The following is a 14,414-nucleotide window of genomic DNA, read 5'->3' as shown; positions in this document are numbered from 1 at the left end:
TCGTCATAATGCCACGTCATGGTCTCCGATTTCAATTTCGTCTTTCACTGTCTTTGGACGTGAGTATGATAGATTCGAGCGATCTTCTGCTGCTCTTCAGGCAAATTCTCAAGCATCGACAATATGCTCAGGACAAGGATTCCAGCTTCAGTAACCTCTGCGCTTCGAAGTGCAGAACGATCTAGATGTAAGTAGTACGCTGGCTAAAGCTCTGCGGTCTGACAATCCTCCTCCAGTGCCTGTGAGACAACTTGCCGGTCCGTCTCAGCATGCATCAAGAAGCCTGTCGACTGTCGCTGCTCGAGGTCGAACGCGATCGGCGAGGTCAGCCATGATACCTACCCCTGCTTGGTCCGCTAGGTCTTACGCCGCGGAAGCTGGCAACAAGTTCACCCGAGCCAAGCCTCATTTCAAGTGAGTTCCCGTTAAACTTGGATCTCGATCTGACATTCTCACTAGCATCGGAACCATCGGTGTAGGTCCTATGATGAAGTAATACAGTCTGACGTTCAGCACGTCGATCATGGCAAAACTACACTGACAGCTGCCATCACAAAGCTGATGTCTGAGACTGGAGGTGGAAAGTTTTTGGATTATAACGAGATCGACAAGGCTCCGGAGGAGAAGGCTCGAGGTATCACCATCAGTACGGCGGTGAGTGCTTGTGTACTGACACATAGCTGAGAATTACCCAGCACGTCGAGTATGAGACGCAGAACAGGCACTACGCCCACATCGACTGTCCTGGTCACGCCGATTGTGAGTCGCTCCCGCTGGAATTATGCTGACATCCAGATATCAAGGTATGCAGGCGGCTCAGAATCGAGCTGATGATATATAGAACATGATTACCGGTGCCGCTCAACTTGACGGAGCCATCATTGTCGTCTCTGCCACCGATGGACAGATGCCTCAGACCCGAGAGCACTTGTTGCTAGCTCGTCAAGTCGGTATCAAAAAGCTCGTCGTTTTCATCAACAAGGTTGACCAAGTGGATGACCCGGAAATGCTCGAGCTAGTCGACATGGAGATGCGAGAATTGCTGTCTCAATATGACTTTGACGGTGAAAACACCCCGATCGTCATGGGAACCGCACTTGCCGCTTTGGAAGGCCGTGATCCTGAGCGAGGTGCGAAGAAGATTGCCGAGTTGATGGAGAAGTGTGATACATGGCTCGACATGCCTGAGCGTGAGTCAATCCTGGTACAGACAGGGGCTCATGTTTTTTTCAGGTGACCTTGACAAACCCTTCCTCATGTCCATCGAGGACGTCTTCTCCATCTCTGGTCGAGGTACCGTCGCCACCGGAAAGGTTGAACGTGGAACCATTACAAAGGGATCAGAAGTTGAGATCGTCGGATTCGAAAGTGGCTTCAAGACTGTCTTGACGGGCATCGGTAGGTCGATATCGCCAGAATCGTTTGCTGACGACAGAAATGTTCCACAAAGAGCTGGATCGTGGAGAGGCTGGAGACAACATGGGCGCTTTGTTGCGAGGTGTCAAGCGAGATCAGATCCGACGTGGTATGGTGCTCGTTGTTCCTAACTCCATCAAGGCCGTCAAACGCTTCAAGGCCCAGATCTATGTATGTCCAAAAACATTTCGCCGATGCTGAAGTTCTCAGGTTCTCACCAAGGATGAAGGTGGTCGATACACTCCATTCGTTGCCAATTACCGACCTCAACTCTTTATGCGAACCGTGGACGTGACCTGTCAGCTGGACTGGCCGGAAGGCACAGAGGATGCTCGAGACAAGCTCGTCATGCCGGGAGACAATGTTGAAATGATTGGAAACTTGGTTCATGACGTTGCTCTCGAGCCTGGTACTCGATTCACGCTGCGAGAGGGTGGAAAAACGATTGGTACCGGAATCGTCAGCGAGATTTACCCATAAGACGCTTGTAATTATGCACATGCATCGCCGCTCTTTCGCGATGTTGGTCACTCTAATGCGTTGCGCAGACTACGTAAAGACAATGAATGATCACGGAATGCTTGGGACTCTTGGGCAAATTTATTCGCCCACTTGTCGAGGAAGGTCACGCAAGGGTCTCCAGATGAGCGCTCCTTAATGGTATCGATCAAGCAAGCGGAGGCGTCTGCGAGCGCGTTCAAGGACTCGTCCATACTGTCCTTGTCTTGCGGCGGAGCGATGGCCGATACAGTGTCATCAAAGGCAGATGCGAGCTGGTCCCCTGCGGCTACCAGAGAGGTGTAGGGTACTGATGTGTCGAATTGTGGCAGATACCTGGGAACCGTGGAATGTAAAAGAAGGTGTAAAGCCAGAAGCGGTTTGGCCTACGCATCAGTTAGTTACAGGTCTGACAGTCATTGACTCACTGCCTCTGCTCTCGCCCGGTCGGCTGCAGTGAACGTTGAATCCATCTTGCCAAAGATGGCCTCTGAATCATCTTCGAAATCATCCAGACCGTCCTCTTCATCTGCAGCATTCCCATCTTCCAAGACCTCCTTGAATTCTTCCCAGGCATCTTTCAACAGGTCATTCTGCCGTTTCCATACCTTTCCGACCGCTTGGACTTCGTTCTCACTGCAATGGGCCAGTGTGGCGTCAATGGCCTCCCAGACCATTCCGGTTCTGACGAGGTATGGATTCTCATCTGACGAGCTGGATGATCCAGGTTTGGCTTCGACGTGTGAGAGAGACTTGATGAGACCCAGAAGATGATTCCCTATCTCTACTGTCCCTTCTCGCCACTCTTGGACCATGTAATACGGCCTGGAGCCGCTGCCACCATTATTGGCTAGAACGACACAGGAAGCCAACTGGCCATATTGTTGGTCGAGTGACTGAAGCTTTGCAATGGCTGCCTCCTGAGATACTGGTGGTTTGAAAGACAGAGATAAGGCTGTAGTCGTCTGACGTAACTGCTGTAGCAAGGCAGTGAACGATGACGCGAGTCCTCGTATGGGAGAAGAAGGGGTATCATCAGCAATGGTGGTGAGGGAGCTGAGAGGATGGAGAGCGCCGATTGATGATTCAATCGATTTCAATGTGCTGTCGAGGGCTGGGCCTTGGTCAGCATCAAGTCGATTGGCCTACACTACGGCTGTCAGCTCACCCTTATCCAACTGACTCATAGTGAGGACCTGCGCTATGTAAGAGATCTCTGCATTTCACTAACAATTTTTGTGCTGAAACGATGCAGCTGGCCCCAGGCGGGGTTGTCCGCCCTCCAAGTCACGTGACTCGAGTCTGGATTTTGCTGGAATCAACGTATACGTTGTATCATTTGCCTCTGTTCGTCATCAGCTTCCCACGTCACACATATTAATAGCTGTCATCTTTGATAGTTCCTCCACCAACAACAGGCTCACTGCTGGTTCACAAACTACAACAACCTCTCGAGAACGACCATGTCAGGCAGTCAATCTAAGCAAGACGTACCCAAAGCAATCTTATACACGTGAGTGTGATCGTGGTACCGAAACATCATCCGCTGAGTCTCCCCTTTCACCACCACTAGATGGCCCGCTTCTGTGTGGTCCAATGTTCCCCTCTTGTGTCTGCACGAAAAGGGATACGGCGAGGATGAATACATTGTCAAGCATGTGGATCTGTGTGAGTGATTGCTCGACCTGGTACCACTATCACAGGCCCTTCCGCTGACACCGCGTCCACGTTCTCAGCCAAAGGCGAGGTATGTGAATCTCTTGGAGCCCTGGAGGCAAATCTGCTGACCCCAGATCTAGAACTTTTCGCCATCTTATCTCAAGTGAGTATCCAGCTCACGTCATGAACATTGAAATGGACATTGACATGATGATACATAGGATAAATAAAAATGGCAAGCGTCTCGCATCACTCGAAATGGCAACTACTACTGACACCCTCGTCCTCTCAGGGACCGTCCCCACTCTCGTGGTACCTACGGCAGAAACGACCTCGGCGGATGTCGACAGTCGCTACAGGTCCTTGAGGGACACCATCGTGAGTATCTTCTACTGCGTCTTGCCTGATCTTCAGACCATTTGCGATTTCTTGGATCAAGCACGCAGTGCCAACACCGTCAACACTACCTCGTCCCGACCTGCCCCGACGTTGTCACCAGCAACTATTGAAGGTCAGTCGCTGCAAACTTCTCTGATGTTATCTCAACTAATTGTGACCTTAGGCAAAGCGATTGTTGACGAAATCATCGCCCTTGTCCACCTGCCAAGCGTCGATCCCAACTTCTTGGCCATGTCAGCTCGTGACGAGACCGAGCTCAAGCAGAAAGCCGAAAGTGCTTCGGGTGCCATGGTGCGCGACCGTCGCGCCAGCCTCGACAAGTACATCAAAGAAGCAAAAGAGGGAGCTTCTCACGGTGGATCGTTCGAAACCAGCATCGTCAAGTTCCTGGAAGAACGTTTCGCTGCCAATGAGATGATCTACAAAGTTTACACCGGCGGATCCAACCCTGAAGACCTCAAAATGTTCTACGAAGCAAGCGCAAAGATCTGGAATACGGGGATCCCTGATTGTCTCGATCGACTCGAGGGTTTGATCCAGGATGACGGTCCTTTCACCATGGGAGACCAAGTGGTGAGTACTGTCAAGGCGACTCAACCAGTCTGACGACATTTAGTCACTCGCCGACCTGCACGTCATCTCGTGGCTGTCTCGGGTTGTTGCTCTCGCTGCCAACTCCAAGCCGGCGCTGGAGATTGACGCGCTTGAGAAAGTCCTCGGTGGACGAAAAATCGGAAACAAGGTTCGAGGCTTCTGGACGGCTTGGCTGTCCAGGGAAAGCTTTAAGAAGACAATTGGACAAAACTCGGCTTTGCCTTGAAGAGAGGAAACCAAAGGTGTGGGATTCATTGAGATGGGTCATTGGAACCATAGAGTCTTTGGCATTTGCGCATCGCCTTGGTATGCATGAGAACATTGACATGCACCGAGAGGTGCCTGACTTATCTGTCAGACTCCGAAATGGCCTCCAAAGTTCTTGTCCAGAGCCAGCTTGTCGAATCCAAGAATAGCCCGATTCCTCTCCCTGGAAGCTGCATGGCGTCCATCCGTACCCCATGTACTCGGCGTCGGTGTCTGACATATTAGAAGAGTACGAGCAGACATACTCACGTTATGTCCACTGCCTTCTGCATCTGATCCCTCGGTACTGGTCGACGTTGTCCTGACCAATTGAACGCGACCTCCTCGAGGACTTTTCTGTGCCCAAGCATCAAACGAGACCTCATTGCTTGCAGACGGTGACATGCTTTGAGGTATCTCTTCTTCCACGGCGTCAAGTCGACTGGCTATTGACGGGCTAGCAGGTGGAGGTGATGATGACCTGGTGGATCCCGAGGCCTGTATGAGAGCTTTCAAGCCTCTTCGTGGTGATTGTGGTGTATTGATCATCGAGTCCGATGCAGATGAATCGTTGGAATTCATCGATGCTGAGCGAACTCGGCGCCACAATGATTTAGCCCCGGATTTAGCCACCTCGCCCACATCGATGACCTGAGTTCTGGGTCGAACGTCAGCAGAGATCACATTGACCGAGAGGATTAATACTCGCTTTGGGGAGTGATTCTCTTTGTATCTTGCCCATTCTTCATCCGTCATATAGACCGTCGTCTGACCTGGCCGAGGACCAGTCACGCCGCTGCCTTGCGATCTGATCTGGCCATTTCCTGACAGGAGATTCTTGCGAGCTGCGACGCCCAAAGTGATGGAACTCCTTCGCTTCAATTCCGGCGGGACTTCGGGTAAAGGTGCGAACGAGACTTTGGAGGATGACGCGATGGACAATCCTCTCTGTCGGGTCACCTGCGAATTAGATTGAGTCGAGGATGTCAAGGATGATGTGGACGCAGTGGGAGATTCAGAAAGAGCTTCGACGGTGATGGGTTTTGTTTTCCCAGGTGATGAGCGGGTAGGCGGAACTTGGCATGATTCTTCCGGATTCAGCAGGATAGATGGTCCAGGTCGATCATTCGGATTGTGAGCTGAAGAAGAGTGTCTTCGGAGCAGGAATGACATGTCGTCTTCACAGTTAGCTGTTTGAGTCGAATACTATCAGTCTCTGAGGACGAGGTGTAGCAGCTTTGAGCAGAGGTCGGTCGACGATTCCCCGTTTATAAAGTTGAATCCCGGGTCCCCACGGGACATTTCAGGCCGAATGTGGCGAAAATAGAAAAGCGTAGCATGACAATTAATAAATGCATCAACATGTAGACTGTATACAAAATGGACAATGGGAAGGGATGGCCGAGGGATCACATATGGCGAAGGAAGTCGTTAGAGTAGAGGGTCATGACACACTTAAAGGCTCTACATCTGCTGGACTGAGGCAGGAGGTCAGCCAAACAGTCATTGTTGATCGCCAAGCGATGCAAAAACCTACTCTGCGCGATGAGAAACTGTTTTTCATCATTGAATTGCTCGTCTGCGCAGGATCTTGTTTCAGCCTCTTCCGTTGATGGTTCCTTTTTGCAAGAGATTTTCCTGTGACAACTCACCATCCTTGTCATTGTGAAACTCTTTCAGGAAGATCAGGAGTTTGTCCTTGTTACGACGAAGTATGCTGGCAATTTGAGGGGGTTTATTGGGATTCGCCACGAATACCTGGGCAAATATCAGCGTCACCGGGACAAGATCACCAACCTTGAAGACATGAAACGCTTCAAACTGAATGTTCCGACTCTTGTCTCTCAAAAAGTTCATCATCATCTTCAAGTTCGACTCGGCCGAGATATAGCGTGTCATGATGTTGTAGTTGGCTCGGTCCAACAGGATTTCCCCAAGCAGTTTCAGGGATTGACGCTTGGTGACGTAGTTGGCGGAGAGAATGAGATTGGTGTACATGGCAAAGAACTGAAGGAGTCGGAGTGTTTCAGCGGTGCCTCAATACTATCTGACTCACCTTGTCATAGTTGGCATCCAGATAGGTAGCCACCATGGGTTTGTGCTTTGTTAGCGTTTCCTAGATTTCAGCGAGATACAAATGAGGTTGCACACCTTCATGTTGGCGAACGCATCGCACGAGATGCCAAATGTGCTGTTCTCGATGTATTGAGGGAATGTGTAGAAGCTGAGATGAAATCAGCACTAGTCTCGATGGTCACAGCTCACTCGTCGGAATATAGTAGTATCTTTGCTAGGGGCTCATACCGCAGCATTTCCTTCAGTATCATCCCGGAGTTCAAGGCAATGTCAGGATTGGAGTAGCTGATTGTCAGTTGGGACGATGCATGATACTCACCATTTTAGGGTATTGAGAACAATATCCGGTCGGTTTGTGATATATTCAACGGTAGGTAACCTTGACCCGATCTGCCTTCGTAAAAGGGTGTTGAATATATGGCAGGAGTCTTTACGAGCCTTCAGGACATTCAGCTTGTAACGGACTGATTCAGGACGAACGCTGAACTCACCTCGAATTCAAACTTGCCCAGATTCACCACCATGAGATTCAATATGTCCGAAGCGTACACCTCATTGGCCACTTGAGCTAGTACATCTCCCCCTGCGTCTGCATCTCCTTCTCCAGCCAGAGCCTGCTTCGTCGAGGATAATAACCGCGAGATCTCCTCGTTGATCTAACCCATCAACTGTGCGTCAGCGGCAAGGGAGAGGACGAGTTGGATGATCTACTGACCCGTCTTTTGCTATCTGCCGAAGAGGTCTGGTCTAGCCTCGCAACATGCTCTCTCAGACTCTTGATCGAGTCCGCGGGACCTCTGGCCTTTGTCCGTCCGAAAAAATTCATGTTGACGAAGACTCGAAGCGGGAGGCCGGGCTCAGGAAGAGGTTAAAGGTATGCGAGTCAGTGGATGGGTGGCAGTATGGAAAGTGGCTAGTGTAGCCTTGAGAACTTGGGGTGGCTCTTTCAGAGCCTTTCACTGGATCTGCGCCGCCGCTTGTGGTGCTCACGAGGCTGTGATATGTAGTCTATCTGATGTTCAATGGATATATATGTGTTTCAGGAAGACTCAATCCAACCGCGAATCCGGCGCGCCTCTTCGAGAATGTTTACGTAAAAGTGCTGCGCTGTTGCCACCTCGCCGCCCCCGTCATCGAATTGTAGGCCATTTGACATTCCATTCCTTGTTTGTGACTGTGGTCAAACCAAAAGAGTGTCTCGACGAGAGCATCATGGACAATTCTCCGACGTGAGTATGCACTCAGCGCTATATTTGATCCTGGTCTCACCCTATTAGTGCACTGTTCGAAAATTACGATGAAGACTTGAAGCATTTGCTGTCTAATTTGAAGTCTAAGTTGGAGGGGGATGTCAAGCTCCTAAAGGGCGGTGAGTTTAAGCGGCTGCGGATCTTTGGCTCACACATGTAGAGGAACGGAAAGCTGCGTTGAAGAGGGTCACAGAGGAGTTAGATGAGGCGCAAGAGACCGTAAGCGGCTCTAAAAGTCATGGTGGCTCATTCATGCGCCTTTCAGGTCGCTCAAATGGAAGTCGAATTACCGTCGATGCCAGTTTCCATAAGACAAGTCTATCAGGGTCGTCTAGCTACTTCCAAGCAGGCTCTAGAGAAGGTCAAGAAGAGTCTGGTGGGTCGTCACCATTGGGTCTAAACTCATCATTGCAGAAAGACGTTCGTCAGGAGAATCAACGCAACGAACTCTTTGCTGGCTTCCCAGATAGAGACGACCCATACACGGATGACCCGTCCGGCTTCTCATCTCGAACTCGTCTCTTACAAGGGACGGAGAGGCTAGCTGATGGTAGCAAGAGGCTGGACAATGCGCATCGAATCGCTCTGGAGACGGAGGATGTGGGTGCGGACATTTTGAGAAATCTTCGAGGCCAAAGGGAGCAGCTCGAAAATACTCGGGACTCGGTGAGATTTTCCCATCTTGGAAGATAGATAGCTCATTGTCTATCAGCTCACTCAAGCCGACTCATCTATCGATCGAGCGGCGGGGACATTGAAGAAGATGATATTCAAGTGGGTCAATTGTCCCATCGCGTACTGAATCCTCCAAGAATGTATCAGCAGAAATTCGTCACAGGCGGAATAATTGCGATCCTGGTTCTGCTTATTATCATTGTGCTATGGTCCAAGATCCATGGGTGATGGATTGGTTTCAATCCAGAAAGGTGGACGGGACAGGTTGTAATGTATGGCTTTGACAAAGAGTCTTTGTTCGTTCTTAACCGGCCTAAGCTCCTTTGTCCCCCTCGCTGTTGATCTCCTTTGTGAGGTGATCACTTTGCGTCTATATAACAAGCTTTCTGAAGCTCGTTCCTCTGACATGCTTCTAACATTCAAACATGGTCGTTTTCTCTAAACCAACTACAGTCGCAGAGTCTTCTCCGGACATGTCGACTGTCTTCAAGACCAGTCCAAACGGTCATGTGGTCAAGGTGAGCGGAGGAGAATTCACTCTATCGCTCATCCCGTCAGGACCTTATATCCGTATATCGAAATAGGGCCAAGGTACACCTGCAGGAAACGATGCCGAACAAGATCACCCATCTTCAAGCGATGATCGCGTTAGAGAGCAATCCAGAATCAGCTTTATGGCCCGGTCATGTTGAACATTTCGAACCGAAGCAAGCACAGCCTGACCATGAGGCCAAACACCAGATGGTAATGCCGGACGATGTCGTCTCTAGCAAGCACAGCAGCATTGATTCATTGGGTGACGACGTACTTGATGATGACCCTCGGAATGGTGTTCGGGTTGGTCCTCATTGGTTTGAGGTCGTCCCTCAGAACGACGTTCAGAAGCGGCTGATTGCGCTTTCTCTCAAGTATGGCATTGAGCACCTACAAATACTGACGTCGTCAGAGAGCACGAAGACCTGCATATGATTGTGCAAGATCTCAGGGTCTGGCTAGAGCTAGAGATCCCCCTGATTGAAGACGGCAACTCATTTGGTGCGGATGTGCAGAGCCACCTCCTCCGAGAACTTACGGAGGTGAGTGAGGACCCGTGTGAGGGCTCAATATAGTGACTGATCGAGCAGGCATACAAACGATCGAATGGATTCCAGAATGGCGCCAGGACTCACTACTTGGACCGGCTGAAGTTGACTCAAGATTGGGTCAAGTATCCTAACCTCATGGTGCGTGATTTCCTCGAGCATTGGCTGATGACCTGCAGGACTTCCCGGTGAGTTTGGCCACTCTTGTCGTACTGATCCGATCCTCTCCAAGGCCGCTATCGCTGCAGTGAGTCACGCCGTTCACACATATATCCTAATTTGCAGTCGGACCGGTTCGATCATGTCCTCTTACGTTCCTACTTTCGTTCGATTCTCACGATCTACGGAGGTCTGTTGACCAAGTTTGAGCGAAACTGGGAAAAGGTCGTCAATCCCAAAGGTGGATCGTACCGGGGAGGCATGTACTAAGGTGGAAGGAAGCTGTGATTCATGCATCTTTTTGATATTATACATATGAAAAACGCATGTGTCTCTTAGAATGCGTGGGGAGCGGCCATGGACGGACTCCCTATTCTATCTACGACCCTGCAAAATTTGTTCAGCACGAGGATCTTATCAGGCTTGTCTGTGACCTGTTACACTCACTCAATCGTCAGTTTGCCAACTTGGCGTTCTTGTGAAGTTGCATAGCCATAGATGGACGAGTTGGCGACCTTTTTGTCCTTTGGAAGCTTTTCGATAATCTTGATGTCGATTGACTGTCCAACATCCTTGAGACTCGGTACACCCCACAATTCCAATTCTCTAGCATCAAAATGTAGCCAGCCTGGTAATTGTCCTCCTTCTTGCCTCTCTGCTCTATACGTCGATGGTGGTGTTGAACTCCAGGTGGCACCAGACATCTGCGCTGCTGGTGGAGGGTTGATCTGAGGATGTATGCTGAAAGTTTCGTTGGCGCAAGCCAAGACTTTTCCGTCTTCCATCGTACCGGACTCGGACGGTCGATGGCGATGTCTGTTGACTGCGCCTACGTGAGGCAACGGGATAGTGCTTGACTCTCCACCAGTATCTGATCGATCGTCCACAGCCGAATTGGGTCGACTATAGTAGATTGCAGAGGCAGGATATCCAAGACCAGTCATGCCTGCCTCTGCCTCTGCCATAGACCGACGTTTTTCCTCCGCATCGTCAAACATGCCTTCCTCCACTTCAGTCAAGGCTCGTCGACTGTGCTTGGCGGGTGGAACTTCGCCAGTGGAGGTGATATGCTCTTTGCTTGGACGGAGTTTGGGAATGTGTCGCTCGGTAGGGTTTCGAGTGGCGAAAGATTGACGCTCCGCCATCGTCACGACTGCAGGACCTTCTTCTTCCTCTTCCGAGTCTCCATGCTGCATGTTGTTCCGACTTGCAAAGTTGCTGCCGGATATATCGCTCGAGGAGAAGGTTCCTAGTGTGTTCTCGCCCTTGGCGACGAAAGATGCAGAGTCGTCACCCAGCTCGCTGGCATCGTGAGATCCGACTGTATGCTGAGAAGCCAATTGTGCAAGCTTAGAAGGTGAGTTGTTCCTTGGGTATCGAGGTGTAAAATTATCTCGTGGTCGTGGGGCATCAGCGGGTGTTGCCTCCTCTGACCACTGGAAGGAATCGCCACTTTCCCAGCTTGCGAGCGAAGATTCTTCAGACATGGTGAATGAGCTCGCCATACCTGGTGATCGATCGACGGGATGAGCGACGCCAATCACATCCCCTTGCCCCATGAAGGAAGTATCTGATCGGTTGAGATTAGGCGTGGCAATGACGCCCGCTGCTGCCTCTTTTTCGTCGGCAGGAGCCCAGCCAAAGATACCCCTGAGACCGTCCATCCGAGTGGGTTGATCAGCCTTGGGCGGTTTAGGCACTGCCTCAGGTGACCTCATATTGAATGCAGAGAATTTGGCGACGTCGCCCAAAAAGTTGCGAGGAGTCGCTTGATTCGCTTCCGGCGAGCCTACGGTGAATGATTCGGCGTCGTCGTCACGTTTCTCTTCTTCGTCTTTTCGCTTGCGTCGTCGACAGCAGAGGAAGAGGAGCACGGCGAGAATGATGAGTCCGAGGACCCCCAATGCAACGGCGATGCCGATCTTGGCACCGGTCGACAAGCGATGGCCTCCAAGATCACTCTCAATACCCGTCTGGCCGTTGCTGGCGTTTGGCACGGGCGCGGTGTCACCGCTTGGGTGCTGTTGAGATGAATTGCCACTGCCTGATCCTGAAGTGTTGCCGGAGCTCGAGCCAGATCCAGTCTTGCCACCATCTTGGGATGTCCCAGAGGTGGTTCCGTTGGCGTTACCGCCGGAGATTTTTCCGGCTCCAGTCGTGCTGTTGTTGACCTGTCCAGTGGCTCCAGTGGCCATGGACGTGCCGTTATTCGCTGTATATGGAGCTTGAGCGACAACGCCGTTGAAGGTGACGGCCAAATTGGTCGAAGCCTGGAATCCGCCTTGCGAAGCGGTGAAGAGCACGTTCAGACCAGAGTACTTGGTGCCCTCAGGTACAGTCCCAGCCAGAGTCATGTCATCTTGGTAGAACACAAGCCAGTTGGCCGCGTCTTTGGGTGTGACACTAGCATTGACGACCACGTTGGGAGGATTGTGGGAATTGAGATATGGCTTGAGATCAAACGAGAGCGCCGACTTGGGGGTGACGTTCATCGCAGGCACGTCGTAGTCTGTAAAGAAGTATGGAGTCGCGTCGAGCGATAACCATGTAGTGAGATAAATCGAATTGTCTTCTCCAGCAGGCGCAATGTTGATGGGGATGGATAACGGTGTGACCGTGCCATTGAGGAGAAAGTCAGGGGCTGTACCCGTAAGGGCAAGTGACGATCTAAGACGTGAGTATTGGAAGGCCCGGAATCGGACTCACGAATCGAGAGACAACCAGGGATAGTTGGTCTCATTTAAGGATACAACGATATCGCTTGCAGTGGCTGCAGTACCATTGACCAGCACCTTGCTGATGTCCACTTGGTACTGGATATCGTTACGCGCCATCGTGACGATGTCTGTAAAATTGTACCCTTTCACCAATTCGACGGGTGGGCCACTCCCCACCTCAATGACAAAGCTGGTCTGCGCACCGAGGTAGCCCCAGAAATCTGTCCCCGTGACGACGACGGTGAAACTCCCGCTGGCAGGTGTCACTCCATCGAACGTCATGGTGTTGTTGTTGAAATTGAGCCAGGTAGGCAGTCCGATCATGCCGCGAACGCGGGCACTGACGAACAAGTTTCCATTCACTGGCTGACCATGGCTGAGACGGAATGTGTCCATCGCAAAGCCAAGGGAGAATGACCAATGAGGAGGTACAGAAACACCAGTGTTTCCAGGCAAGACGGAGGCGGACGAGATGACCCGCGAAGAAGGATCACCGAGTTGAGTTGTGAAGGCCTGATGGACACCAGGCATGGAAAATTCGGTCACGATAAGGAGGAAAGTTGTCGATGTGGATCCAGACGAATCGGTCGCGGTCAACGTCACGGTTTGTTGTCCTACATCTGAGGCTTTTGGCGTTCCAAAGAAAGCCAAGGAAGGTTCGTTCCATTCTAGCCATGCTGGAAGGCCAGAGGTCGTATAGGTGATTGTAAAAGGACTGGAGAAAGTCTGATATAAAATGTCAAAATCGAAAGATTGGTCTACTCTAGCGACGGGAGGTTGCTGTTCCATCAAGGGGTATTGTAAAGTAGGTGCCGCCTGGGCAAGTCGGACAAGACCTTGAGTCCACAGGATCACAAAGAGGATGTTCATGAAGCGGAGCATCTTGGAGTAGACACTTTCAAGTGCAGGACGAGAGCACGGCCAAAGTCCAATCCTTGTTCTCTTTTGGTCCACAAATCAAGCAATCATCCTTGATCCCTCCCTCTGTCCAGGTCCTCGACTGTCAAAGTCGAGCAAAGTAGAGTAATGAACGTCGATCACTGAACGAGCGTAGTAAAAGGTCGAGATGTAAATGAAGTTGTCGACTTGTCCGACAGACAGCCCTTCGTATCAATCAGTCAAGTCTCTCCCTCTGTGCTCTCGGTGGGTGGCCAAGGCTTCTTCTCCTCCAAACTCAGGAGGAAAAAGTGAGGAGAGTACACAGAGATTCATGATCATTGCTCTCCTCTCCCAGTGAGTATGTTGGTCGCAGGGGCAACAGGAGTGTAGGGAGACTTGCCCTTAACCCTCCTCTCTCGCTTGCCGGCTGCGCCATGAGTACAGGGAGCATGAGCAGAGTGACGCTGCCGCCAAAGATAGACGTGAAGTATGGTTAAAAGCCTGCTACACGTATCCCCCCTCAGGCCGCCCCGAGTGAACGAAAGAAAAATGTAAACAAACGAAAAGGCTAACAAACATTTCACAGCGTACTGCGACTGTTCTCTGTACCACTCTTCGACTCGACTCTCAAAGCCCCCCACCCACCTTGGCGTTCAGGACCGTGTTATCACTCAGGAATGGCGCTCGCTGCTCGACAGTGAAAGACGCGAGAGTATCACTGCAGGGTGAATACGTTCATTCACATAAAAGATACGCCCAAAAGG

The 14,414-nt window shown here is 51.0% G+C and overlaps 9 protein-coding genes across 9 annotated transcripts; 5 read left to right on the top strand and 4 right to left on the bottom strand.

Annotated features, from left to right (window-relative positions):
* The first annotated feature begins 1 nt into the window (after position 1).
* Positions 2 to 1,929, top strand: BD324DRAFT_589570 (translation elongation factor Tu). Its single transcript, XM_022013780.1, has 10 exons — positions 2 to 187; positions 237 to 414; positions 460 to 475; positions 514 to 654; positions 696 to 759; positions 796 to 803; positions 842 to 1,190; positions 1,234 to 1,398; positions 1,436 to 1,587; positions 1,627 to 1,929. The coding sequence occupies exons 1-10, from the start codon at positions 124 to 126 to the stop codon at positions 1,894 to 1,896; spliced, it is 1,407 nt and encodes a 468-aa protein (XP_021871714.1). The 5' UTR covers positions 2 to 123; the 3' UTR covers positions 1,897 to 1,929.
* Positions 1,930 to 3,126, bottom strand: BD324DRAFT_623027 (hypothetical protein). Its single transcript, XM_022015541.1, has 3 exons — positions 3,083 to 3,126; positions 2,343 to 3,028; positions 1,930 to 2,300 (listed from the first exon to the last, which is right to left on the bottom strand). The coding sequence occupies exons 1-3, from the start codon at positions 3,099 to 3,101 to the stop codon at positions 1,944 to 1,946; spliced, it is 1,062 nt and encodes a 353-aa protein (XP_021871713.1). The 5' UTR covers positions 3,102 to 3,126; the 3' UTR covers positions 1,930 to 1,943.
* A 77-nt stretch (positions 3,127 to 3,203) lies between these two features.
* BD324DRAFT_623016 (hypothetical protein) lies at positions 3,204 to 4,893 on the top strand. The gene is made up of 9 exons (XM_022015540.1): positions 3,204 to 3,427; positions 3,488 to 3,582; positions 3,651 to 3,661; positions 3,714 to 3,736; positions 3,795 to 3,808; positions 3,866 to 3,951; positions 3,988 to 4,084; positions 4,136 to 4,545; positions 4,589 to 4,893. Exons 1-9 carry the CDS (start codon positions 3,378 to 3,380, stop codon positions 4,790 to 4,792), a joined length of 990 nt encoding a protein of 329 aa, XP_021871712.1. The 5' UTR covers positions 3,204 to 3,377; the 3' UTR covers positions 4,793 to 4,893.
* A 1-nt stretch (position 4,894) lies between these two features.
* BD324DRAFT_680610 (hypothetical protein) lies at positions 4,895 to 6,043 on the bottom strand. The gene is made up of 3 exons (XM_022019084.1): positions 5,522 to 6,043; positions 5,083 to 5,470; positions 4,895 to 5,046 (listed from the first exon to the last, which is right to left on the bottom strand). Exons 1-3 carry the CDS (start codon positions 5,983 to 5,985, stop codon positions 4,921 to 4,923), a joined length of 978 nt encoding a protein of 325 aa, XP_021871711.1. The 5' UTR covers positions 5,986 to 6,043; the 3' UTR covers positions 4,895 to 4,920.
* Positions 6,044 to 6,149: 106 nt separating this feature from the next.
* Positions 6,150 to 7,917, bottom strand: BD324DRAFT_623012 (putative transcriptional repressor). Its single transcript, XM_022015539.1, has 10 exons — positions 7,604 to 7,917; positions 7,380 to 7,544; positions 7,208 to 7,326; positions 7,078 to 7,173; positions 6,964 to 7,036; positions 6,869 to 6,928; positions 6,610 to 6,819; positions 6,465 to 6,570; positions 6,350 to 6,391; positions 6,150 to 6,290 (listed from the first exon to the last, which is right to left on the bottom strand). Exons 1-10 carry the CDS (start codon positions 7,712 to 7,714, stop codon positions 6,277 to 6,279), a joined length of 996 nt encoding a protein of 331 aa, XP_021871710.1. The 5' UTR covers positions 7,715 to 7,917; the 3' UTR covers positions 6,150 to 6,276.
* Positions 7,918 to 8,100: 183 nt separating this feature from the next.
* BD324DRAFT_672485 (t-SNARE) lies at positions 8,101 to 9,140 on the top strand (the record flags this gene model as incomplete). The annotated part of the gene is made up of 7 exons (XM_022018938.1): positions 8,101 to 8,117; positions 8,166 to 8,257; positions 8,299 to 8,357; positions 8,404 to 8,514; positions 8,553 to 8,804; positions 8,851 to 8,912; positions 8,951 to 9,140. 7 exons carry the CDS (start codon positions 8,101 to 8,103, stop codon positions 9,039 to 9,041), a joined length of 684 nt encoding a protein of 227 aa, XP_021871709.1. The 3' UTR covers positions 9,042 to 9,140.
* On the top strand, positions 9,141 to 10,067 carry BD324DRAFT_393615 (hypothetical protein). Its single transcript, XM_022012673.1, has 2 exons — positions 9,141 to 9,331; positions 9,372 to 10,067. The coding sequence occupies exons 1-2, from the start codon at positions 9,239 to 9,241 to the stop codon at positions 9,780 to 9,782; spliced, it is 504 nt and encodes a 167-aa protein (XP_021871708.1). The 5' UTR covers positions 9,141 to 9,238; the 3' UTR covers positions 9,783 to 10,067.
* Positions 9,370 to 10,349, top strand: BD324DRAFT_622996 (proteasome activator pa28). Its single transcript, XM_022015538.1, has 5 exons — positions 9,370 to 9,889; positions 9,938 to 10,036; positions 10,075 to 10,083; positions 10,128 to 10,142; positions 10,181 to 10,349. Exons 1-5 carry the CDS (start codon positions 9,779 to 9,781, stop codon positions 10,322 to 10,324), a joined length of 378 nt encoding a protein of 125 aa, XP_021871707.1. The 5' UTR covers positions 9,370 to 9,778; the 3' UTR covers positions 10,325 to 10,349.
* A 148-nt stretch (positions 10,350 to 10,497) lies between these two features.
* BD324DRAFT_608221 (hypothetical protein) lies at positions 10,498 to 13,653 on the bottom strand (the record flags this gene model as incomplete). Its single annotated transcript, XM_022014107.1, has 2 exons — positions 10,498 to 12,721; positions 12,761 to 13,653. 2 exons carry the CDS (start codon positions 13,651 to 13,653, stop codon positions 10,498 to 10,500), a joined length of 3,117 nt encoding a protein of 1,038 aa, XP_021871706.1.
* Between the last annotated feature and the right edge of the window lie 761 nt (positions 13,654 to 14,414).

This window comes from Kockovaella imperatae (genome assembly GCF_002102565.1).
Source record: "Kockovaella imperatae strain NRRL Y-17943 chromosome Unknown BD324scaffold_5, whole genome shotgun sequence".
NCBI lineage: Eukaryota > Fungi > Basidiomycota > Tremellomycetes > Tremellales > Cuniculitremaceae > Kockovaella > Kockovaella imperatae.
Note: the sequence above shows the minus strand (reverse complement) of the source record. Positions and strands in the feature narration are given on the sequence as shown.